General features: G+C 40.6%; 1 protein-coding gene across 2 annotated transcripts in view; it reads right to left on the bottom strand.

Annotated features, from left to right (window-relative positions):
- Positions 1–26,572, bottom strand: part of CREBBP (CREB binding protein) — a 130,518-nt gene that overhangs the window by 80,896 nt on the left and 23,050 nt on the right. For both annotated transcript variants that reach the window (XM_065893566.1, XM_065893565.1), the window contains exon 2: positions 24,473–25,185. In XM_065893566.1, the coding sequence (XP_065749638.1) occupies positions 24,473–25,185 (713 nt within the window). The remainder of the gene's footprint in view (positions 1–24,472; positions 25,186–26,572) is intronic.

Genomic DNA, 26,572 nt, shown 5'->3' with positions numbered 1-26,572 from the left:
GCAACGAAGACCCAACGCAGCCAAAAATAAATAAATTTATTTTTAAAAAGTTCTTTGTGATCCGAAAAGCCAGTGACTTTCTTGGTTTTAAACAATCAGCCCTTGAATTGTATGATGTCTGTACTCCTGGAAGGCCCAGCTACCCATAATGAGAGGCAGATGGGGACTCGGATTCTGTGTGGCCAAGTGCCAGCCCCTGGACTGTGAGGACCTCATTAAGTCTAGGCTCCCTGTGGGGTGGCCAGCGGCCCGTCCAAGAGACTGGGATTTTGTAGGGCGCTCCCTGCCACCCGCACTGCACAGGCCCCCACGCTTTCCACAGCTTCACATCCTCCACGCCATTTCCCAGATCGTGTTACAGGAAGTACCGCCAAGCCAAGGTGAGGGTGATAAAACTTAAATTGATTGCCTTCCCTAATTCTTCAAGTCCTAACATTTTTTAGGTGGGAAAGCAGCCTCTTTAGGATTGCATCAAAGCCAAGTCAAGGCAAGCCCACAGTGGCTATGGAGAAAGAGGAAAGAGGAAAAGATGATAAAAGAGTAGGAGAGAAAAGGGAAAAAGATAAGAAAAAAGCATTTTATTTTATAAGGAATGAACCTGTAGAAAGATGAATTTTAATTTACACTGCAGCTCAGCTACAGCACAATGGAACAGAAAGCCAAGTTGTTTTTTTTTTTTTTTGCAGTACGCAGGGCTCTCACTGTTGTGGCCTCTCCCGTTGCGGAACACAGGGTCTGGACGCGCAGGCTCAGTGGCCATGGCTCACGGGCCCAGCCGCTCCGCAGCATGTGGGATCTTCCCGGACCAGGGCACAAACCCGTGTCCCCTGCATCGGCAGGCGGACTCTCAACCACTGCGCCACCAGGGAAGCCCCGAAAGCCAAGTTTTCAATAAACCTTACCCCGACCCTCTACAGGGCAGCTCTCTCCTGTTAGGCCAAGAATTACCCTACTCCATGGATTTACAATCCACTTGAAAAATGATGAAACAGATCAGGCAGAGGAGACAACAGAGGAACAAGGCGACGTCCACACAGATAATGCGTGAGTTCAGGGGAAGGAGAGGTAAAGATGGGACCGAACAGGCAAAGAAGGCTGTAGGGAAGAGAGCCCATGATTATTTCTAGCAAAATTTAAAAGAGAAAGAAAGCTGACATTTAAGAGAATTTTGTTCTTCCTCTCCATTGGGGCGGGAAAACTAAACAAGTTCTTGTAATAGACAGGCGATCAGCTTCACTGCTGGGGCAGGAGGTGAGTCCCAGGACGCAGGGTGAGGACACAAGCCCAGTGTTTTCTGGGGCCTCCTCAGCTGCAAGAAAAGGAATGGAGAGGATAAAGTAAAGTCCCACCCAGCTTATTAAATGCCATAAATCTCAAACCATAAAACATACTCAAAGACATATCACTGTTTCAAATACATGTGGCTCTACTTCTAACCAAAAACTGAGTTGTGTAAAGTCCTAACAAAAATATACTTGGTATAGTAAAGTGTTCTTAGTCATGTCCACTGGTGCAGAGACATGGCTTTGAGGACACACAGAGGTACCTTAACACTCTACAGATGTTGCACCTCACTCCTGAAGATAATGTAAGTGAAAGCACTTGGAAAATGAAAGTGCAAAATCACTGTAAGGCAGTAGCGCTGGCATTAAAAGTAAAACAGTTCTTTTACTATAAAAACTCACCCATTACTGACAAGGGGAAAATGTTCCTTGTACAACATTAACTTCTAAAAAAAAGGATTAAAAAAATATAATCCCCGTAACACACGCACACGTGTGCACACACATACACACAGAGCAAGGAAGACAGAACACCAAAATATTTAATAAAGGGTTTAGAGGTGTTTTTTATTTTTTAAACGTTTTCTGTATTATTCAAATTCTCTGCATGAAACATTATTTTATCTAAGGAGGAAAAGTTATTTTTTTTTTGAATTTTATTTATTTATTTATTCTTGGCTGTGTTGGGTCTTTGTTGCTGCACGCAGGCTTTCTCTAGGTGCAGAGAGCAGGGGCTACTCTTTGTTGCAGTGCGTGGGGTTCTCATTGCGGTGGCTTCTCTTGTTGCAGAGCACCGGCTCTAGGCACGCAGGCTTCAGTAGCTGTGGCTTGCGGGCTCTAGAGCACAGGCTTACTAGTTGTGGTGCATGGGCTTAGCTGCTCCGTGGCATGTGGGATCTTCCCGGACCAGGACTCAAACCCGTGTCCCATGCATTGGCAGGCGGATTCTTAACCACTGTGTCACCAGGGAAGTCCCTATTATTTTTTTTTAAAATAAATTTATTTATTTATTTTTGGCTGCGTTGCGTCTTCGTTGCTAAGCACAGGCTTTCTCTAGTTGCGGCAAGTGGGGGCTACTCTTCGTTGCAGTTCCTGTGCTTCTCCTGTTGCAGAGCATGGGCTCTAGGAGCACAGGCTCAGTAGTTGTGGTGCACGGATTTAGTTGCTCTGCGGCATGTGGGATCTTCCTGGACCAGGGCTTGAACCTGTGTCCCCCTGCATTGGCAGGTGGATTCTTAACCGCTTCGCCACCAAGGAAGTCCCGAAAAGTTATTTTTAAAAGCCATTCTCTGCTCAAACATTATGACTGCCCACAATGACAAGATGACACACTGTTGGGCTGCACACCCGTACTTAAAATATTGACTTTTTCTTTTTTAAAAATTAAATTTAATTAATTAATTTATTTTTTTGGCTGCATTGGGTCTTCGTTGCTGTGCACGGCTTTCTCTAGTTCCGGTGAGCAGGGGATACTCTTCATTGTGGTACGCAGGCTTCTCATTGCAGTGGCTTCTCTTGTTGCAGAGCATGGGCTCTAGGTGCGCGGGTTTCAGTAGTTGCAGCATGCAGGCTCAGTAGTTATGGCACGCAGGCCCTAGAGCGTGCAGGCTTCAGCAGTTGCAGCACACGGGCTCAGTAGTTGTGGCACGCAGGCTCTAGGGTGCGCAGGATTCAGTAGTGTGGTGCACAGGCTCAGTAGTTATGGCACACAGGCTCAGTAGTTGTGGCTCGTGGGCTCTAGAGTGAAGGCTCAGTAGTTGTGGCGCACAGGCTTAGTTGCTCCGTGGCATGTGGGATCTTCCTGGATCAGGGCTCAAACCTGTGTCCCCTGCATTGGCAGGCGGATTCTTAACCACTGCACCTCCAGGGAAATCCCTAAAATATTAATTTTAACCTGTCACCAGACACTGAATAAAACTAGGTAGATCAAACTGATTATGACTGTCAAGAGATTACTCTTGGGTGGTAATTTAAATCAAATTCACCCCGGTTATAACATGGTTGTAAGTTGTCACACTTTGCTCTAATGTATTATACACGTGACCAGAAAAAAAAGCCTGAATGAGGCTCAGCCACTCAGACATCTACCACTACTATTGGCAAAGAAGGCTGGAAGGAGGGAAAAGAGAAGCAAAACATAGTCAACAGCCAATCAGGATATAAAAAGCTGTATGTTGCTTTAGTAGCTTATGTTTATCAACTTGGAAATTTCATGAGTGCCTCCTGATACAACAAAGGCACAATTATCCTGCTACCTTAATCTTGGTTCATATTTCAGGCAGCAGGGATACCATTTCATCTGAATCTATCTGGTACCTGAGCTTTGGAGAGCAACAGGCAAGAGACTGGATCATGAGGGATTTACCAGAATGTGTTTGGCTCCCATGTTTCGATAGTGAGGTACTTTTACAGTTGGAAAGTACCTATTTCAGGAGTAGCACCTATTCCAGCAAGGAGATGATCCAGCTGCTATCACATCTGCCCAACTCTCACTAAAGCCCACCTGCCTCCCAGCTCTCAGCTGTTAGCAATGATGCTCTGATCTTTGGCACAGTGGAAGCTGAAAAGGCAGTGGTAAAATACACGTTATCAATTATTAGAATGATGTCTATTAAGCATCTTCCAGAAAGGAGATACTACGGGGTGGTGGAGGTGTATAGCATGCAGGGCCACATCCTCTCGAGCCCAAGGCAAGAGACACAAGCTACAAGGAAAACACATGTGCGCTGTCAGCAGGTGGCACCAACACTGACTGCTAAATGGAGTCTGAAGGGGGAGAGGGGGGCCCTGGCCCTGTGGGCAGACAAACAGCTCAGGTGGTCTAACTTGAGGTGGTCTTGAGAAGTGGGCTAAATAGTAACTGTAATATTCATCAGTGACGGGTGCTGTTCGGCATCATCACCATGAATGAGAATATGGTAAGACATCTCAAGAAGGGGCCTGGGTATCCACTAGGCCTAGAGAAGTTACTCTTGCAGTTTCAAAGTCTGTCTCTACTCAGTTACCCACAAAAATCGGACTAGATGACCAGCCATCTGGCTGGGAGCTGACTGACAGATCGAAGGTATTAATTAAAATGAACATCAATACTGGGAACAGCAGGAATAAGCTGGTTATTAATGTTGATAATTACTTATAAGAGGTAAGCTCTGTCTCTGAAGAGCATCACTTGCAAAATCAACAGACAGGAATGAAAGCTGCTATGGTGTCTCCAATCAGATTCTGACAGACTGAACTGAGAGTCACCACCTTCTGTCTTCTGGCCACACCCATCTCCGCACACCTTTCCTTCAATGAATCCACATGTGGCAGTAGCACAGCTAGGTGCAGCCACACCCTGACAACTTTAAAAGTACAACTGCCAAGCAGGCCAGCACCTCCCATTCTACAGCCAATCTCCAACCAACATGTGCCAAGTTCTCAGGGGAGAAAACAACGCTCCGAACCTCCCCTTGGTCTGTCCCTTATCTCCATGCCCCAGTGCTTTCCCCCATAGCCCTATCAGCATGGCTGCTCACCAATGAGACCATACACCTCTGTACACCATACACAGAGGGCTGCTCAGACTTCCTGTTTCCAACTTAAATGGAACAGCACATAGGAAAATGCTCTGAAAACCACAAAGCACTGTGCAATCTTGAGGTGCCTTTAAGATCTCTTTCCAAAAATAGAGCACAGAAAATCTCTAACATCAGACAGGATTCTCTAAAGTGAATAAATTTTCTACAACACTGAAAACAGACGGGCATGCACTGTAACTTGTAATTTACAAGGTCAGTAATTCCAATACGATGTATGAAGTTGGCATTTCCCAGTATTATCTATCTCTTGCCTTGTTCTAGGACTTAAGATGGCTTGTTTTCTAGTTCATTCTTCAAACACTGGGCAGAATAACAGAATTAAACAACTCATTACTGAGGGCATGAAGCTTCCACTTGGTAATAACAAAGCAACCACTGCAATCATGCCATTTTTCAAAAGCTACAAACCCAAGTGCCACATTCTTACCCTAAAATATACAATAATACGCACAGATGTAATTATACAGAACTATGGCTTTGGAATTACAATCCACTGATAATTAGTTGCATCTCCTGAACAGAAAATGTCATCAACAACAAATTCACAGCTCTGATCTGGTGTTGTTCAGAGCACTCTGGACACTTGTTCATTAGAACATTCAGGAAAGGTGCTCACTCCTCAGCAGACAACAAAAGGGGGGAAAAAAGGAATTTTTGCACAGAATGCATTTTACCAACTGTAGCAAAGATGATCAAAGAAAAAAAATGTTTTGGGGAAACTCCATTTGTGAGTAATTTTTATTTTAACAATTATTAAGACAAAACCCTCTTGTTTCTGAGATTCAGCTACACCCACTGCTTTAAGTTCTTGTAAAAAGCAAAGTTTTCAGAGTGTTATGTGTATACTCAAAACTCTGCACAAATACAGAAAAATTTTAATACAAAAAAATTAAAGAAGAATTTTAAGTCATATGAATAATGTTAAAAATAAATGAATCAGGGCTTCCCTGGTGGCGCAGTGGTTGAGAGTCCACCTGCCGATGCAGGGGACATAGGTTCATGCCCCGGTCCGGGAAGATCCCACATGCCACGGAGCGGCTAGGCCCGTGAGCCATGGCCACTGAGGCTGCACGTCCGGAGCCAGTGCTCCGCAACGGGAGAGGCCACAACAGTAAGAGGCCCGCGTACCGCGCAAAAAAAAAAAAAAAAGAATCAAACCTATATGTATCAATTTAATAATACCAAGTTTTTTTTAATGAGATGAATACATATAGCGTACCATGTATATCGTGTATAAGACACTTAGATTTTTAATCTGTTAGATTTGATTTCATTTATTTTAAAAAACTATGAAAAAGAGACAAATCTCCCATGCAGAAGCGCTCCAAATAAGTTACACAGACACCACACCAAGAGGGAGATAGAGCCCAACCCCATTCTTTAAGTGTGGGCTGTGCATGGTGACTTCTTTCCAAGAGGACAGGCTAGAAGGGGGAGGGAATGGAACAGTACAGCAGAGACACGAACTCAGCCAGGTAAGCCACACAACCATGTGATCAGCCATGATGACAATATGCACACTTTGCCATGTGATAAAAATGGCACTTTAGGACTTCCCTGGTGGCGCAGTGGTTAAGCATCCACCTACCAATGCTGGGGACACAGGTTCGATCCCTGGTCCCGAAGATCCCACATGCCTCGGAGCAACTAAGCCCGTGCGCCACAACTACTGATGCCCGTGTGCCTAAGAGCCCGTGCTCTGCAACAAGAGAAGCCACCGCAATGAGAAGTGCACAGCGCAACAAAGAGCAGCCCCTGCTCACCGCAACTAGAGAGAGCCCGTGCACAACGAAGACCCAATGCAGCCAAAATAAATTAATTAATTAAAAAAAATGGCACTTTATGATCTTCCTTCCATAACCCCGTAAGTCTAAAACCCTAGTCTTACCATAATAAAAACATGAAACAAATCCCAATAATGGGGCATCCTAAATACACCTGACCAGTCCTCCTCAAAACTATCAAAGTCATCAAAAACAAGGGAAGTCTGAGAAAATGTCACAGCCAAGAAGAGCCTAAGAAAACATAACAAATGTAATGTGGTATCCTGGATGAAATTTTAAAAAAAGAAGAAGGACATTAGGTGAAAATTAAGGAAATCTGTATGGATTTCAGTTAATAATAATGTATCAATATTGGCTCATTAATTGTGACAAATATACAAATATAATAATATGGGAAACAGTAATGGGGGGAGGAAGAAATATAGGAATCCTCAATACTGTCTTCCAATTCTTCTATAAATCTAAAACTTTCCCAAAAAGTGTCTACTTTAAAAGTGAAAAGGGAATTCCCTTGGTGATCCAGTGGTTAAGACTTGGCACTTTCACTGCCATGGGCCCAGGTTCGATCCCTGGTCGGGGAACTAAGATCCCACAAGCCATGTTGTGTGGCCAAAATAAAAATTAAGAAAAAAAAAACAACTGTGAAGAAAATCTGAAAAATAACAACATGTGTTAATTCTGACTAACAGAAACATAGATGTTGATTATATCGTTCTTTGGTGTGTTTTGAAAATTTAAAAAACCCAGAAAGTCACAAATGAAATCTTTCTTTGCTACAGTAGTAGTATTGTTTAAAAAAATTTTTTTAAGAGACAAGATCACTTTAAAAAATCACATAAAAAGTAATTATAACTATGCTGGCCTCCCACATGCGAGGTAAACACTTTTTCACTAGCCAGAAAAACCAACTTCTTTATGGGTCTTGCAAAACTTGCTTGGCTGAATTACTATTTCAGATTGAGAGCCACAGCCCAGTGAGACCACAGGCAAGGCCCACAGTATACATGTGTGTTTCTAGAAGGGTATAAGCAACAAATCCTTCTGTACAACAAAAAATACTCCTGGGAAATTAGACTCACTCTCCAAGTTATCTATTCTATAAATTTTGTAAATGGGGGTAAAACCTGGTCCATACACAGAAAATTGGGTATTATGCAGTTCCCCATCTTATGTTGAATCCTGGTATATTACAGACAAAATGGTGTAGTAGAAAAAATACAGACCTTGGAGTCAGACATGGGTGGGTTGTAAGTCAAGTCTGCCACTTTCTAACATGTGTCATCTTGAATAATTTCCTGGGAGACAGAAAAATGGCTCAGAATATTTTATTCCATGTGCAAAACAGATATGGCATGTACCTCACAGGATTATTAAACATGAGACGAACTGAGATTGTGTTGCAAAGCACCCAGCACAGAGCCCAGTACAATCGGCACCCCAGACCAGAAGTGTCATTCCTTGCCTGCTCTTCTCTTACTATAATTCAGAAAGAGTAAATACAGTAATTGTTATCCTTGTTCATAAAAGGATCATACTGAAATTTTATGTTATAGTCATTATGTAATTCTGAAAAATGCCATAAGTATTATGCGGTAATCAACATAAAAACCCTAAATGTTTTAACTTGGTGACAGATGGACAGCAAATTACTGTCTACAGTAAACGTAACTCTTTCCAAAATATTGCAGAAACATTTTGGAGAAGTCGATCCTTGAAGTCATGCTTTGGACCCATTTACATAAAGAATGTTAGGTTTAGTACTTCCCAACTTTCTACACTGAACAAGGAAAGAAACAACAGATAACTTTTGAAGTGTGATATATCCAATCACCAATGGGCACCCATCACATACCCTAACTTACATTCACACCATCAAGATGGAGAGACCTCCCAGTGCCTGGAGGGCACAGCCACAACAACTGCCTCTCCTAGAGCTGGTGAGAAAAGCAGACTCAAAGCACCCCACTTCCCAAGACCTCCCAAAGCAGAATTTGCACCTTAACAAGATCCCCAGGTGATCTGCAAATCATTAAAGTTTAAGAAGCCCTGCCCAAGTCTGTGTTAAAGTCTGAGAGACAAGTTAATGGCTGGGCTTGAGAATGGTTCCTAAAATGTTTGCAGTGACGGAAAAACACCCAAGAGGAATACAAAGAGTGGAGTCAAATGTCTCTCAGAACAAATCCAACGCTCCCTAAAGGAAGACAGCAAAACTTATTCAACAACATATCCACAATATCTACTACATAATCAAAAATTACTAAACATGCAAAGAGGCAGGAAAATGTGACCCGTAACTGGAATTATATATTTAAACAAACGAACAAAAGATTGCAAATGAAACAAAGAGAGAGATGACAAAGATGTTGAAATCAGCCTTCAAAAGAAGGGCACGGAAGGAACAAAGAGAAAAAAAAAGAACAATATGCAGAAGGGACAAATCGAAAGCAAATGGCAAGATGTGGACCTAAGTCTAACTGTATCAACATTTCATGTAAATAAACTAAACCCTCTATTTAAAGACAAAGATTGTCAGAATAAAATAAGTTCCAACTATATGTTCGTTCCAAGAGACACACTTTAGATATAAAGACATAGACAAAAGGGTAAAAAAAGATATCCTTTGCAAATATTAATAAGAGTGGGAGCAGCTATGTTAATGAGACAAAGAATACTAATAGAAATAAAGAGAAACATGTAGAATGATTAAAAGTTCAATTCATCAGGAAGACATAATAATCCAAAATGTACATTCACTTAATAAAAGGGCATCAAAATACATGATATAAGTAATCAAATTTCATTCTAGTTAAAGTAAAAATAGAAAAATCTATAATTATAGTTGGATATTTTTAACATTCTCTCAGTAACTGGTAGAAGAGACAGAAAAAATATCAGTAAGGACGTTGCCAATTTGAATACAATCAACTTACTCTAACTGACATTTACAAATGCTACACCCTACAACTGTAGGAGGCACATTCTTTTCGAGCATATGCAGAACATTCATCAAGACAGACCATACGCTGGGCCATAAAACAAGTCTCAGTAAATTTCAAACGACAAAAATCGTATAGAGCATGTTCTCTGACCACAATGAAATCAGAAATCAATAACAAAATAATATCTGCAAAAATCCCCAATATTTGAAAATTAAGCAACACACTTCTACCTAGAAACATGAGTCAGGGCTTCCCTGGTGGCGCAGTGGTTAAGAATCTGCCTGCCAATACAGGGGACACAGGTTCAAGCCCTGGTCCGGGAAGATTCCACATGCCGCAGAGCAACTAAGCCCGTGTGCCACAACTACTGGGCCTGTGCTCTAGAGCCCGCAAGCCATAACTACTGAGCCCATGTGCCACAACTACGGAAGCTCGCGCGCCTAGAGCCTGTGCTCCACAACAAGAGAAGCCACCGCAATGAGAAGCCCGTGCACCACAACCAAGAGTAGACCTGGCTCACCACAACTAGAGAAAGCCCACGTGCAGCAATGAAGACCCAACACAGCCAAAAATAAATAAATTAAAAAAAAAGAAACATGAGTCAGAGAAGAAATCAAATATAAAAAATCAAATCAAAATATAAAAATATTCTGAACTAAATGATAACCTATCAAAATTTATAAAATGCAGTGCAGACCAATATTTATTGCTCAAGGGTGGGATAGGGAGGGTGGGAGGGAGAGAGACGCAAGAGGGAAGAGATATGGGAACATATGTACATGTATAACTGATTCACTGTTATAAAGCAGAAACTAACACACCATTGTAAAGCAACTAAACCCCAATAAAGATGTTAAAAAAAATTATTGCTCAAATGTTAATATTGGAAAAGTCTAAAATCAATGATCTAATAAGCATTTACCCCAAGAGGTTAGAAAGAGCAAAGAAAACCCAAAATAGAAAAAAGAAAATAACAAAAAGAGAATCAATGATCTATCAAAATGAGAATATTAACAAGTCAAAAGTTGGTTGTCTGAAAATACCAATAAAGTTGACAAGTCCCTACCCAGACTGATCAGGGAAAAAAGGAGAGAAACATAAAATTATAAATATCAGATTGAAAGAGGGGCAATGGACATTATTACAGAGTCTGTAGAAATTAAAAGGAAATTAGGGGAATATTATGAATCCTTTTATGCCAAATAAATTCAAGACCTTAGATGAAATGGATAAATTCCTTGAAAAACACAAATTATCAAAATTAACACAAGAAATGAAAAATATGAATAATCTGTACCTATTAACTAATCAAATTATAGTTTAAAACCTTATCACAAGGAAAACTCCAGACCCAGATGGTCTCACTGGTGAATTTTATCAAACATTTTAAGAAAAAATACTGAACTCAGAAAAGAAAGGAAGAGGGAACAAACCAGTGTAGTCTTGATACCAAAACCATATCAGGACACTGCAAGAAAATTATAGACCCATATCCCTCATGAATATAGACGCATAAATCCTAAACTATATTTTAATAAATCAGATCTGGGACTTGCCTGGTGGCCCAGTGTTTAAGACTCCTAGCTCCCAATACAGGGGGCCCGGGTTTGATCCCTAGTCAGGAAACTAGATCCCATGCGCCACAACTAAGACCCAGCGCAGCCAAATAAAAACGGGAGGGAGGGAGGGAGGGAGGAAGGAAGGAAAATCCTAACTCAGTTTAAAAAATAAATAAATAAAATAAATCAGATCCAGTAATACGTAAAAAGGTTAATACATCACAATCGAGGGAGGTTATCCCAGGACTGTTAAGGTTGGTTCAACATTCAGAAAGATGTACTTTACCACATTAACAGAATAAAGGAAATCCACCTGATCCTCTCAATAGATACAGAGAAAGTATTTGATGAAATTCAGCAATCATCTATGATAAAAAGACGCAGCAGACTACGTAGAGTAGGGGCCTTCTTCATCCTGACAAAGGATACCTCTAAAAGCCTACAACTAACACCATGCTTAATAAATGACTGAATGTCTTCCTCCACAGATCCAGAATAAGACAGGGGATGTATGCTCTCAACACTTTTATTAAACACTGAAGGTCTCAGGCAGAGCAGTAAAGCCAGAAATATAAAAAGCATACCGATTAGAAAGGAAGAAGTAAAACTATTTTACAAGGACAACCATGACCTAGAAAATTCTAAGGCATCTACCAAATAAGTAGAACAAGTGAGTTTAGCAAAGTTACAGGATATAACGTTAATAAAGAAAAACCAATTATATTTCTCCATATTAGCAACAAACAAGTCAAACAATGACACAAAATCTAGAAATTAAACAGAAATGAAAATGAGAAATTAAGCAACCCGATTTTTTTTTTTTTTTGCGGTTACGCGGGGCTCTCACTGTTGTGGTCTCTCCCATTGTGGAGCACAGGCTCCAGACGCGCAGGCTCAGCGGCCATGGCTCACGGGCCTAGCTGCTCCGCGGCATGCGGGATCTTCCTGGACCAGGGCATGAACCCGTGTCCCCTGCATCGGCAGGCGGACTCTCAACCACTGCGTCACCAGGGAAGCCCCCATCCCTCATCCTTTTATTTATTTGTTAGTTTTTTTTTTAACCAATCGTTTAAAAACATAAGAACCATTCTTAGGTTGTGGGCCAGATCTGGCCCATAGGCTATAGTTTGCTGACTCCCAGACTAGAGTCCAGAAACAGACCCCTCCTTATCCAGTCAATTCCATTCCTAGTTATTTATCTAAGAGAAATGAAAATTTATATGTCCACACAAAGACTTATACAAATGTTCACAGAAGCTTTATTCTTAACAGTCCAAACCGGAAACTACCACAACATCCATGAATAGGAGACTAGATAAGCAAAGCATGGTATATTAATACAAAAGAATACTAATTAGCAATAAAAATAACTACTAAATTCAGGCAACAACATGGATGAATCTCAAAATCACACCGTGAGCAAAAGAAGCCTCACCAAAAACAAACCAAAAAACCCACATTACAGAATTCCATTTATATGAAGTTTGAGAACAGGTAAAACTCATCCATGGTGAAAGAAATCAGTAGTGACAACAGACATGGGGGTGGAGAGAACAGGTAAAGTGAGGAATACAAAGGAACTTTCTGGGGTAATGAATATGCCCTGTATCTTAATAAGGGTACGGGTTACATGTGCATGAGTTTTGACAAATCAAACTGTAACACTTAAGATCTGTGCATTTCACTCTACGTAAATTATACCTTTAAAAATATTAATAATGGGGGGCTTCCCTGGTGGTGCAGTGGTTAAGAGTCCGCCTGCCAATGCAGGGGACACGGGTTCGTGCCCCGGTCCGGGAAGATCCCACATGCCACAGAGTGGCTGGGACCGTGAGCCATGGCCACTGAGCCTGCGCGTCCGGAGCCTGTGCTCCGCAACGGGAGAGGCCACAACAGTGAGAGGCCCACGTACCACAAAAAAAAATAATTTAAAAAATTTTTTTAAAAATTAATAATGAAAGTAAAACAAAATATTAAAAAAATTAATACATGTAGGTCTTTAACCCCAGATCCTAATTGTTGACCTTTAGTTAGAAAGTAACAAAGCTGACTGGTTTTTCTTACAAGTATACTCTTCAAAGTAGTCACCCTGGAGACCTATCAAATCAAAGTACTCAATGCTGCTATTATGCAAAACATTCATTAAGTTTGTGCTATAGAAAATAATCAGTTACAAAGTTAACTGGAGAAAAAAAGAAATATAACTCCAACTTTGACTTTAAAAAGAGATACATAATTATAGATAAAAGACTGCTAGGGAAAACATCAAAAAGTTAACACCAATTATGAACTGGGTGATAAGATTATGGTTTCTTCTCTAAACTTTCAATTTTTGTACAATCAACTACTTTTATTACTAGAAAATAATTCTCTGAAAACAGTAGAAAAGCAGTCTCATCACTTCAAATGTGATTATCTCAAATCCTTTATGTAAGAAAGCATCTAGCCAGCTAACTAACCAATCTTCTCTGAAAGTTTTACAGTAAACCCAGACACTGTGGTTAAGAACTATATATACACCATCTCATTTAATCAACACAATTCTATGAGGTAGATATTATTACTATCCCCTCTTAATCCATACAATTCTCAAAGGCAGATACTATTATTATCCTCATTTAAAAGACAAACAACTAAGACCCAGAGTGATTATATTATTTTCCCACAGCTAATAATTAGTGGAGCCTGAACTTGAACTGAGGCAGCTTACTCCAGATCCCAACCTCTTCTCTTAAGCACTTGGCTGTACTTCATCTGGGGAAGGCAGTTTGAGCTGCTGAAGCGGCTGCTGTTGCTACTAACGATGATGATGATGACAACAACGACAGGAGTTGTTGACAGGTCAGTACAATCTGTGGGTAAAGCCATTAAATATACATATACAACCTCATTTAATTAAAAAAATTAAAAATAAATTCATGGATAATTATCATGGGAAGTTCAGTAAATCCTGAATCACATATTCTCCATTAAAGTCATGATACAATTATTGAGCCAGTACAAGACTGCTTAATATTTCTACCAAAAACCTGTGCCTACAGGAGCTATATAATTATCACACAGCACACTGTATTAATTCAAAGCTTTCAACCTTTTAATTCTATAAACTGACCATTTACCTCCATTGTGATCTTTTTCAAAAAGGCCAAATTAGGATTTACTTAATAAAAAACTTCTTTGTTTCCTTTGCATTATTTCAAGGATCAGATGAGATGACATTACATGAGAAAGAGAAAAGGATCAGACAAATGTACAGTATTATTTCTCTTGCTATTAAATGTTAGAAATGTCCAATTATCATTCCAAAATAGAGAAGGTGAGTCACTTATTCTGAACAGCCAATTTGGCCCTACTCCTCTCTTACTGACCATATGCGGCTAATCTATCCCTTCGGCACGCCAATTCTTGGAGTGTGGTCGCTGATCAGCACAACCACCGTCACCTGGGAGCTGGCAAGAAAAGCAGATTCTCAGGCCCCACCCCAAACCTACTGAATCAGGAACTCTGGGGAGGCCCAGCACTCTGGGTTAACAAGCCTGCAGTGCCTGTGCTGGACACCAAGTCTGAGAACGACCACTTTATCTTATCTGACCAAAATATTGGTTGACTGGATCCAGGGCGGTCTGAATCTAAAAATCAAAACCTTCACCCCAGAACTTCCCTGGTGGCGCAGTGGTTAAGAATCTGCCTGCCAATGCAGGAGACACGGGTTCGAGCCCTGGGCTGGGAAGATGCCACATGCCGTGGAGCAACTAAGCCCATGTGCCACAACTACTGAGCCCTCGTGCCACAACTACTGAAGCCCGCGCACCTAGAGCCCGTGCTCCGCAACAAGAGAAGCCACCACAATGAGAAGCCCACGCACCACAACAAAAAGTAGTCCCTGCTCGCTGCAACTAGAAAAAGCCCACGCACAGCAACGAAGACCCAACACAGCCATAAATAAATAAATAAATAAATTTATTTAAAAAAAAAAAAAAAAACCCTTCACTCCTCAGGGAGAGCTCTACAGAAAGCTAGCTCCCCATTTTCTGACCACTTTCTAAAAAAAGAACAGGGCTTCCCTGGTGGCGCAGTGGTTGAGAGTCCGCCTGCCGATGCAGGGGACATGGGTTCGTGCCCCGGTCTGGGAAGATCCCACATGCCGTGGAGCAGCTGGGCCTGTGAGCCATGGCCGCTGAGCCTGTGCGTCCGGAGCCTGTGCGTCCGGAGCCTGTGCTCCGCAACGGGAGAGGCCACAACAGTGAGAGGCCCGCATACCACAAAAAAAAAAAAAAAAAGTAAAAACAGAAAAGTAAAAAAAGAACAATATTCCAAAAACCTTATAAAAAAATAAGCCCTAATCTAACCTCCCGTGAAGAAGGCTTACCACACAAACTATTTTGGTCCCTTATTTCCAATACATTACTTATAAGAAAGGACTGAAAGGATTTCTAAGGCTGTAAAAGCATTTATCAACCTCAAAACTATAAAGTCTGGACCCCTTGCCCAGATACATCAAAATACCTTCCTCTTTCAACCAGTGTCTGGCTTCCCTCTGCCACCTTCTCTGTGCAGAGCAATAACTCTCAATACCTCTAGCCAGGAGAAGAACTTGAGTGTATGGCTTCCAATTCCCACTTAAATTTATCTTTTTTTTTTTTTTAAAGAGATTTATTTATTTATTTTATTTCTTTTTGGCTGCGCTGGGTCTTAGTTGTGGCACGTGGGATCTTCACTGAGGCATGCGGGATCTTTCACTGTGGTATGCGGCTCCTCTCTAGTCGTGGCATGCAGGTTTTCTCTTCTCTAGTTGTGGCACACGGGCTCCAGTTGAGGCGCACGAGTTCAGTGGTTGTGGCACGTGGGCTTAGTTACCCCGCAGTATGTGGGATCTTAGTTCTCTGACCAGGGACTGAACCTGAGTCCCCTGTATTGTAAGGCGGATTCTTTACCACTGGACCACCAGGGAAGTCCCCTTAAATTTATCTTTAAATATCTTTTTTGCTTTCCTCCTAAAAGGCAAGTGTTTGGGTTATTTTCTGTAGAAAACAAGAGCGTGCTACTGAAAAGATAACATATGAGGTTTCCTACTGTTGAAACGGAGGCACACAGAATGAAGGGAATAGAGGGAAGCTGAGTAACTTTCCACGATCACACAGCACAGCCAGGATCGGATCCCATAAAGTCTGGCTAAGGGTCTCTTAAATCACTAACCCGTGCAGCCTGTTCTTGGATCAGTTTTACAATCTATATTTTAATAAAAATTCTTTTTATCCAGGCTTTACAATTAAGAGTTATACAAAAATTCTTACAATTTTGGACTTTCCTGATGTTTTTGATTATTTCTACTTTCTCATTCCTAATTTTGTGTCTCTTAAAGAAAACATTTAAAATAGGAAACGTAAGCCATTTCAACAACATGGCAATAATGTTAACATGGCATGATATATTTTTTTTAATGAAATAATTTCTCCTCTCCATTCTGTGTGCCTCCATTTCTAATCTGTAACATGGGAATAGTACCCACTTTATATTTTTTAATGAGAGTAGAAGTTAAACATTTTGAGTATTTCTTCAGAATAAAAATATATTTAGACTTTTCTAAAAGAAAAATATATTGACTCAAGAGACCAATAGTCTAATGGAGTATTGTCAAAGATCTTAAGTCACCCTCGAGGAAAAAAGCTTCAAGCCCATACAGTTGTACAGATGGTTTCTCAATTCTTCAAGGAACAGATCATTCAAATTCGAAACTGTTCCAGAGAACAGATGTGACCAGCTTCCAAACTCTTTCCGACCAAATTAACACAACCCTGATATCAAATCCTGACAAAACACAAAAAAAACCTACAGATCAATCTCACTGTTGATCAGTGAGAACCAAAAATTCTAAATGAATGCTAGCCAATAAAATTCAGCAAAACGTTAACTTTCAATTTCACAATTACAGAGATGGTTCAGTTGGATAGTAGGAAACCTACTGAGATAATCTGTCACGTAAATAAAACAAAGGAGAAAAAAAAAATCACAGGGTAACCACTATAGATGTCAAAAGGGAATTGACAAAATCCAGCATCCAATAAATGAATAAAAGATTACACCCCAATTTTAAAAGACTGAAAACCAAAGCTCACATTATACTTAATAATAAAACACTACATACATCTCTATTTAAGTCAGATGCAAGACAGGGATTCCCAAGAGCATAAACACTGGTAGAAATACTGCCAAGAAGACAAAAGTATCAGTAATGCAAAAGATGACTGCCTACTAGGAAAACCCAAAAGAATCACCTGAAGAAGTATTAGAATAAACAAGAGAACTCCATTAAGTGGCCAGATTACCAAATTGACGTGTATATATCAACATCTTTCCTATATTAAAACAATAGTCAATTAGGTAATGAAATAGAACAACTCATCTCTAATAGCAATGATAAACCCATTAATACATCCAGAAACAAACTTAATAAAAAGGGTGTATTACCTATATAAAGAAAACTATAGTATGCCTCTGAGCAACATAAGACTCCATGAAAAGACAAACCTTGTATGTACAGGATAAGACAACTTGGAAAGCCACAAAACTGTTAGAATGTCAAAATCCCCCTTAAATGGTTTATAAAATGCAATATAATCCCAATCAAATCCGAAGACTTTTGTTTGATTTTTAGGAATCTGAAAAACAGTCCTAAAGTTTATCTGAAACAGAGGTTCTCAACCCCGGCTGCCATGAAAATCATCTGAGGAACTATAAACTATATCAATGCTCATGCCATGCCCCAAAGATTCTAACTTAAATGGTCTGCAGTAGGGATGAGGTATCACATTAAAAAAAAAAAAAAAACCAGGTAATTTTGATGCACAGACAGGGTTGAGAACCATACATCTAGAAGTGTATCTTATAAGGACAGCAAAGAAAATACTGGATTCTTGAAAAAGAGTGAAAGGCAACTGGCTCCATCATATGTTAAAATTCATTACACAGGGCTTCCCTGGTGGCGCAGTGGTTGAGAGTCCGCCTGCCGATGCAGGGGACACAGGTTCGTGCCCCGGTCTGGGAAGATCCCACATGCCGCGGAGCGGCTGGGCCTGTGAGCCATGGCCGCTGAGCCTGCGCGTCCGGAGCCTGTGCTCCGCAAGGGGAGAGGCCACAACAGTGAGAGGCCCGCGTACCACAAAAAAAAAAAAAAAAAAAATTCATTACACAGCTAGGATAATAAGTTTCTGGCACAGAATAAATAAAGATCTGTGAAACAAAAGAAAAAGTCCAGAAATAGACCTAAACTCTGTATATTTGAAAGCTGAATAAAATATACCAAAAATGATGTCACTGCAGTTGGGGGTGGGGGGGAAGCTGGATTAGTAGTATCTAAATAAATGGTACTGGGATGACTATAATTTGGAAAAATGTATATAGCTAGATTTCTGTATCTCACTCAAGCCAAAATAAAGTCTGAGCTAAAGATCCAAGGTATAACGGGAAAAAATACAGAATATTTCATAATTTTGGAACATAAATGCATTTCCAAACATGACATAAAACCCAAAAGCCATAAAGAAAAAAAAGGGATAAATTTGTTTCTATAAAAACTGAAAACATCCATTTGGTAAAAACTCAGAACTATCAGACTTCTCTGGTGGCGCAGTGGTTGAGAGTCTGCCTGCCGATGCAGGGGACACGGGTTCATGCCCCGGTCGGGGAAGATCCCACATGCCGCGGAGAAGCTAGGCCTGTGAGCCATGGCCGCTGAGCCTGCGCGTCTGGAGCCTGTGCTCCGCAACGGGAGAGGCCACAACAGTGAGAGGCCCGCATATCACAAAACAAAAAACAAAAAAAAAAAAACAACAACTCAGAACTATCATAAACCTATGTGGCCATTCTCCTGGTAAAACAGACTTTAGCAAATAAAAAAGGGGGAGAAACTTTCACTCATTAAAAGACTTTAGCTGTTTTTTTTAATTATAATGTTTTCAGTCAAAAAATTGAACCATTTCATATTTTTAAATTATTATGCTTGATTTTGCTTCTCCCATCCTGCTTTGTTTCTATTTTTTTGTCTTTAGACTTTAGCTTTTAATATACAAAGAATATAAAGAATACAAACCAACAAGAATAAATGGGAAACCATGCAACAGAAAAGCTGACAGAGAATACAAGCAACAGCAAAATACAAATGCCCATGAATTTATGAAAAGACATTCTGCCTAAGAGACAATCTGCCTAAGAGAATGGCAAATCAGTAAAAGAACAGTATCAGTGTTGGTGAGAATTTGGGGCACAGGGACTCATTCACTTTGGTGAGGGTGTAATTTGCATAATGTTTTTGGAGAGGATCTGGCAATATCTATGCTTATTAAAAATGTCAATATCCTTTAATCCAGAAATTTCACCCCCAAGAATTCATCCAGCTGTTACACTCAGCTGTACAAAGATATATATACAAGTCAAAAATTGTGATAGCAGCAAAACACTGGAAACAATCTAAATGTACAGATACTGGGGCACTAGTCCTATAAATTAAGATATAGCCAAATCAGGGACTTCCCTGGTGGTGCAGTGGTTAAGAATCCACCTGCCAACGCAGGGACACAGGTTCGAGCCCTGGTCCGGGAAGATCCCACATGCCACGGAGCAACTAAGCAAGCTGTGCACAACTACTGAGCCTGAGCTCTAGAGCCTGCGAGCCACAACTACTGAGCCCGCGCGCCTAGAGCCCGTGCTCTGCAACAAGAGAAGCCACCGCAATAAGAAGCCCGTGCACTGCAATGAAGAGCAAACGTTGCTCACCGCAACTAGAGGAAGCCCGTGCGTGGCAACGAAGACCCAATACAGCCAAAAATAAATAAATACATTTATTAGAAAGAAAAAAAAAGATATAGCCAAATCAGGGACTACTACTGTACCATAGCTAGTAAGAAGGACTGAGAGCTCTATCTAACATGGAACAACTTCCAACTTACGTTGTTCAGGGGTGGAAAGGACGTGTATGTCTACATTTATACATGGTGGGGGTTGGGGGGGAGACAGAGAGACAGATGTTATACCATACTACTCTTCATGTTTAGAAGAGATAGCTACACACACACACACATGCGCGCGCACACACACACACCCTTTCTATACCTCTATATATACAGACCATCTCTGGCAGGATAGATAAGAAACAGTAGTTGCCTTTGGTGAGAGAATTTGGGAGAACGAAGGGTCAAAAATTAAGGGAGACTACCTTTTCAGTTCTTATCCTTAGTGCTATTTTTTAAAAATTTGGCTGTTAGCTGTTAAACCATGTGCATGATTTCTTCTAAAAACAAAACGTTTAACAAAGTCTTTGACCCAGTAACGTCACTTTTCAGAATTTATCCCATGATGCGTGTGGATATGCCTACACAAGGATATATTCACTGCAGCACTGTTTGTACTAATGAAAAGTCAGAAACAATCCAAATGTTCATCATCAGAGGAGTACATAAATTATGGTGCATCACAAAATGCAATACCTTACTATCAGTAGAAAAAAAGGAAAAATCTGCACACACAGCTTGGAAAGGCATCCAGGGTATATAGTTATGTAAAACAGCAAGGTGCTTATGTACTGGGTTGGCCAAAAGGTTTGTTCAGTTTTTTCCTTTTTTTCCCTGTAAGATGGCTCTAGTAGTGCTTAATTGTCTTTAACTTCATTTGAAACAATTTTGTTAGATTGTATTGTAAAAGCTGTCATGTCAGCGTGCATTTAAAAAAAAACATTAAAATTGGTGAATTTTTGTGTAGCCATTTTAATACTGAGGATGAAAGGAAAAAAGCAAAATTTTTGGCATATTATGCTTTATTATTTCAAGAAAGGTAAAAGCGCAACTGAAACGCAAAAAAAGATTTGTGCATTGTATGGAGAAGGTGCTGTGACTTGACAGAATGTTTCAAATGTGGTTTGCAAAGTTTCATGCTGGAGATTTCTAACTGGATGATGCTCCAGAGTTGGGTAGACCAGCTGAAGTTGATAGCGATCAAATCGAGATTGAGAACAATCAACGTTATATACCACACAGGAGACAGCTGACACACTCAAAATATCCAAATCAAGTGCTGCAAATCATTTGCACCACAGCTTGGTTACGTTAATCGCTTTGATGTTTGGGTTCCACATAAGTTAAGCAAAAAAAACCTTCTTGATCATATTTCTGCATGTGATTCTCTACTGAGACATAACAAAAACGTTTCGTTTTTAGAACAAATTGTGGCGGGCAATGAAAAGTGGATACTGTACAATGATATAGAACAGAAGAGATCATGGGGCAAGCGAAATGAACCACCACCAACCACACCAAAGACTGGTCTTCGTCCAAAGAAGGTGATGTTGTGTATATCTCCCTTGGGATTGGGAGTCCTCTATTATGAGCTCCTTCTGGAAAACGAAACGATTAATTCCAACAAGTGCTGCTCCCAATTAGACCAACTGAAAGCAGCACTCAACAAAAAGTGTCCAGAATTAGTCAACAGAAAACGCATAATCTTCCATCGAGATACCACAAGACCACGTTTCTTTGATGACCAGGCAAAAACTATTACAGCTTGGCTGGGAAGTTCTGATTCATCTGCTGTATTCACCAGACATTGCACCTTTGGATTTCCATTTATTTCGGTCTTTACAAAATTCTCTTAATGGAAAAAATTTCAATTCCCTGGAAGACTGTAAAAGGCACCTGGAACAGTTCTTTGCTCAAAAAAAAGTTTTTGAAGATGGAATTATGAAGTTGCCTGAAAAAATGGCAGAAATGGCACAAAACGGTGAATACGTTGTTCAATAAAGTTCTTGGTGAAAATGAAAAACGTGCCTTTTATTTTTACTTTAAAACTGAAGGAACTTTTTGGCCAACCCAATAGTTTGGTTCCATTTCATACTAAAAAAGAATCTGTGTTAATATATCTGTATAGATAGAAGTGGTTATCTGTAAGGAGAGAGGGGCTGCTCTTTTTTTTACTATTTAAATTATTTTATAGGAAATCTGCATTTCCTTTGTAACAATCATTTTTAAAACAAAATTACCTTTGTAAAAATGTGTCTTTTCCCGAGTGAATTTTAAAATCTTATTCCGCTTAAAATGAACTTGTCTCTTACTCCTACTATCTGTCCACCGCTATTAGTTCTTTTGTCCCAACCAAAGGCCATGACAACCTTTCAAAAATGCCAGTTCCCATTCCTCCTTCGCCATCAGCCTCTTTAGGGTACCTACAGGGGACAGAGATGGGTGCCCGCAAAGCACTAATGTGGCTCACTTTCCACAGAGTGAACACTAGCTAAGTGTCGTTTGAAAGAAAGATCACTCTGTACAAAGGAATGAAAAAGTTGGCAGAGGAACATGGAGTGAAGGAGACATTATCAGCAAAGCCCAGACTATAGGAAACCCCCAGAACAAAAAAATAAACAAGCAAAACAACTAGATTCTCCTACAGATACGTTGTAAGACTCCTAGAGATTAATAAATTCTTAAGAGCCATATCAACTGAATAAAATATAGGTTATTCAGAGCTGGGGGAAAAAGTCTGTAATAACAAATCATGACATACGCAACCATTGGAAATTTGAATATTCAGTGGACATTGATGACATGAAATCATTTATTTACATGTGAGAGTGGCACTGTGCTCAGGTATGCCAAGTCTAACTTCTAGGAATATATATATATATATTCTATCAATGGCTCTCCAAGTGTGATGGAGGGACTCAGTTCCTTTCAGGGGTCGAAACTATTTTCATATAATACTAAGACATTATTTGCCTTTTTTGCTCTCATTCCCTTACAAGAACACAGAGGAGTTTTCCAGAGGCTCTGTGACATGTGATATCACTATACTTAACGGCTAATGGAATGTGTGCTTGTGTTTTAAAATTCTGTTTTAGTATCTAATGTGGCTAATATGGACAGATATATCCACATTTTATCCACTTGGGCCCCTCAATAATTTTTAAGATTACTTAAGAGTCCTATGTCCACTTTTGCATGTGACTTAAATTCTCCAAAATAGTTTTTCGTAACTGGGCAGCGTGGACAAGAGTGATGAGTCAATTAGGAAGGAACAAACATCAATTTATCCATGAACCCTAAGCCCACAGAAATCTTTTCTCAACCCAACTCCGAAAGGCACATTCACACACAGACCCCTCTTCAAATGCCAGGGACAACTAAAAATTAAGTTCATATTCCCCCTTAATAACATTTCAAAAGAGATAAATGCAATTTTAACGTTTGGAATTACTTCACCTTTACTTAAGTGAAAAAAAATTCCTCTTCTTACCTAAGCCAGTCACAGGGTTCACAGCTGTCACCTAATGCTCGCATCAACCTTGTGGGGAAACTGTGCTCTACTGTGATCTCTCCCTTTCCCTTATTTGGGACTAATCAAATCCAAAGAACAGCCCAAACTGTTTTACTGTTCTGGAATCTGCTGTACCAAATACTGCCTGAAACAGGTGCACTGGTGGCTGTAGCTGAGAAGACTTTTCTCAGTGCATCTCGGTGTTTGGCGCTCCAGTGGGATCAGCCCGCCCTCTTTCCCTTGTCAGCTCTCGCTTTCCCAGTGGTCTCCTATCTACCCTGGCATCTGCCTTCCCTGTTCTCCACATTCAGTTCCTACGCTACACACCAGTTGCAAGGCCTTCCCTGGAGCAGAGCTCTCAACCCCGCACAGGCGTCACACCATCTGCAGTCGGTAGCTTTGCACTTCTAACAAGCTCCCAGGTGATGCTGATGCTGCTGGTTCGGGGACCCCACTTTGAAAACCTGAGTTTCCTCTGGGACCCGAGGCCCCATGCTGCCCCCTGGCTCTGCCATGTTATCTCTTCCCTGTTAACCACGGCAGGTAGCTGACCAGCTTGGAACCTAGCTTCTTTGTTGGTAAAACGGAGACTGTGACAAAAGACACTTCACCAGTTGGTTGTAAAAAGGGAAGGGCATGAAGAGTAACGACTTGTTCGGCTGCGTGAAGTGAAGGTAAAGAGCCTTTACCGGATTCACTGCTGCAACAAAAAGCTGATTCCCAGCAGAAGCTGCCTCTTTCAACCATGTGGTTCTATTTCCACACATTCTCCTCAGAGGCTGAAAACTGGTTATCAGTCCAAACTCATTCCCTAAGTTTCAACTGTCTGACATGCAAGCTAGCCTATCGCTGGCTTCTTCAACAATTCCCACTTTAAAGGCATGGGGCAGAGATCTGTATCCTGGAAAGAAGGGCACTAAATACCAAATCTGTCTCTTCCATGTGGGAAGGGCAGGAGGAAAGCCTAAAGGAGGACAGGAATGTGACCCTGGTTAATAGGAAGAATTCAAAGCACTGAAGCTCACTTACCTTGCTCATGCCTCCAGCTTGCGCTGTGTTCAGTCCTGCATGACCGGCCATTTGCGGTGAAACTTGGGTTAACGTCTCAGCCAGCACGCTGCTTGCGGCCCCCTGCATGGCCGGAGTAGCGTATGGCATTCCAGCTCCCCTTCCTCTGCCAGCAGCCCCAAGAGATCCATTCATGACTTGCGCCTGCCCTTGCTGGGCCGGGTTCATTAAACTATGGCCAGAGTTACTATTGAGGAGGCCTGGGTGGGTCTGGTTAAAATTAGCATTCATGCAGATACCAGGTCCTGTCTGTGACGTAGCAGGGCTGCTGGTCACCAGCCCCACTTGCTTTTGTGCTTGAGGATTCAGTGCTTGGGAAGCAGGGGGAGTGGGCCCAGAGGTGCTGGCTGCCTGTTTGGGAAGGCTGGGGGCTGAAGAATCTCCCTGGTTCAGAGGGCTCTTGCCCATGGCACCCAGACTGGCCATGTTTGCACTGTTCGGCTGCCCCTGGGCCTGGCCTCCGAGGCCTTGTTGCACGGGGCTGCTGGAGCTCACATTTCCTATTCCTGGGTTGATACTAGAGCTGCTGCCTCCTCGCAGAAGCTCTGACAGTTGTTTATGTTTGGAAGCAGCATCTGGAACAAGGTTCCCACTGTTTAAAAGGCCTATTTCTCCTCCATTGGGGATCAGCTCATCGGGAAGATCATTTTCCAAGTCAAACAATGATCCAAAATCTAAAAATTAAACAGAAACGGAAATGAGAAACTAAGCAACCATAATAGCTCTCCAACTGTCATATGTTACTATGATCTTAACCTAAAGGGGCGTTTAACATGGAACACTAGCACGTCTTAACAGTAACATCAAAATGATCTGAAAGTTCATTTGGGAAAATAAAACAGGAAGAATATTTTTCAAACTCTGAAGAAGGGAAAGTTAAACAGAGATAAAAGGAAGGCTATCTAAAATGATAGATTTTATCATATATTCTAAAACAATAATAGTGTAGTATATGGCAAATGCAGATATACAAATTAAAGGAAAACAATGGAAATTTAACTAGTTCACTGAATTATGATGTTAAAATGCTTTATAAGAACGTATGTGTGTAAAATAGTAATTGGGCATCAGGTAAGACAAATAGTAATTTGAGGAAATTAAAGTCTAGCCTTAAGTGATTACATATTTAAAAGGTAAATTATCGAAAAACCCCAACCTTAACAGAAAATGAGATTTCTCAGAGTGCTGAAGCTACAGGAAATGAAAATAAAGACATATATAGAAACTAAAAATAATTGAAAGTAAAAGAAAATAGGAGCTTAAAAAATACTTGAATTATACAGAAAGGGTTAAGAGTCAATTTTACAGAAAGATTCTAAACACACTGAATCCCAAGAATAAATGCACAACGGATATAGCAGGTAAATATCACAAAGGAAGATAAAAAACAGTAAACAAAATAGACCATCCTTCCTAGTAATCAAGCATGAAAATGAAAGCAACTCCTTTTTTCCAGTCCCTCTCAAAGTAACACTTCTCTAATGTGGCATATATATGTCATCTCTAGTTCCTCACTGACCAGGCACTGTCCAACCCACAACAACCTGGCTATACATGCAAGTACAAAGGACAAGATATGTACAAGTACATTCATCATAGAATTACCTGTAACATCAAAACAAATGCAAACAATACCCAGAGGTAGTTTAACTTAGTGGTTATTACAACTCTAGACCCATACTGCCACCATTTGAATGCCAGCTCTGCTTCTTGCTCCCCACTTACTAGCTGTGTGACCTTGGTTAAGTTAGAGTTTCTGTGCCTCAGTTTCCCTATCTAGAAACTGGGAGTGATAATGGCTACTACACCTCATAGGGCTGTTGTGAGGACTAAATGAATTAATAAATGTAAAGCACTTAAACAGTGCCTGTGGATGCTAAGTGTTCAGAAAGTATTAGCTATTATTATTACTGTTATCCAATAACAGAGGTTTGATAAATTGCTGTATAATACTATAAAACACTATACATCTATTAAAATAATTATGAAGACTGTACAAATACAGGAAAATGTTATGTAAAAACATGCAAATGGAAATTGTACGCAAAATAGCACACAGAG

Source organism: Phocoena phocoena, chromosome 15, assembly GCF_963924675.1.
Source record: "Phocoena phocoena chromosome 15, mPhoPho1.1, whole genome shotgun sequence".
Lineage (NCBI taxonomy): Eukaryota > Metazoa > Chordata > Mammalia > Artiodactyla > Phocoenidae > Phocoena > Phocoena phocoena.
The sequence above is the reverse complement of the archived record's forward strand: the minus strand, read 5'-3'. Positions and strand labels throughout refer to the sequence as shown.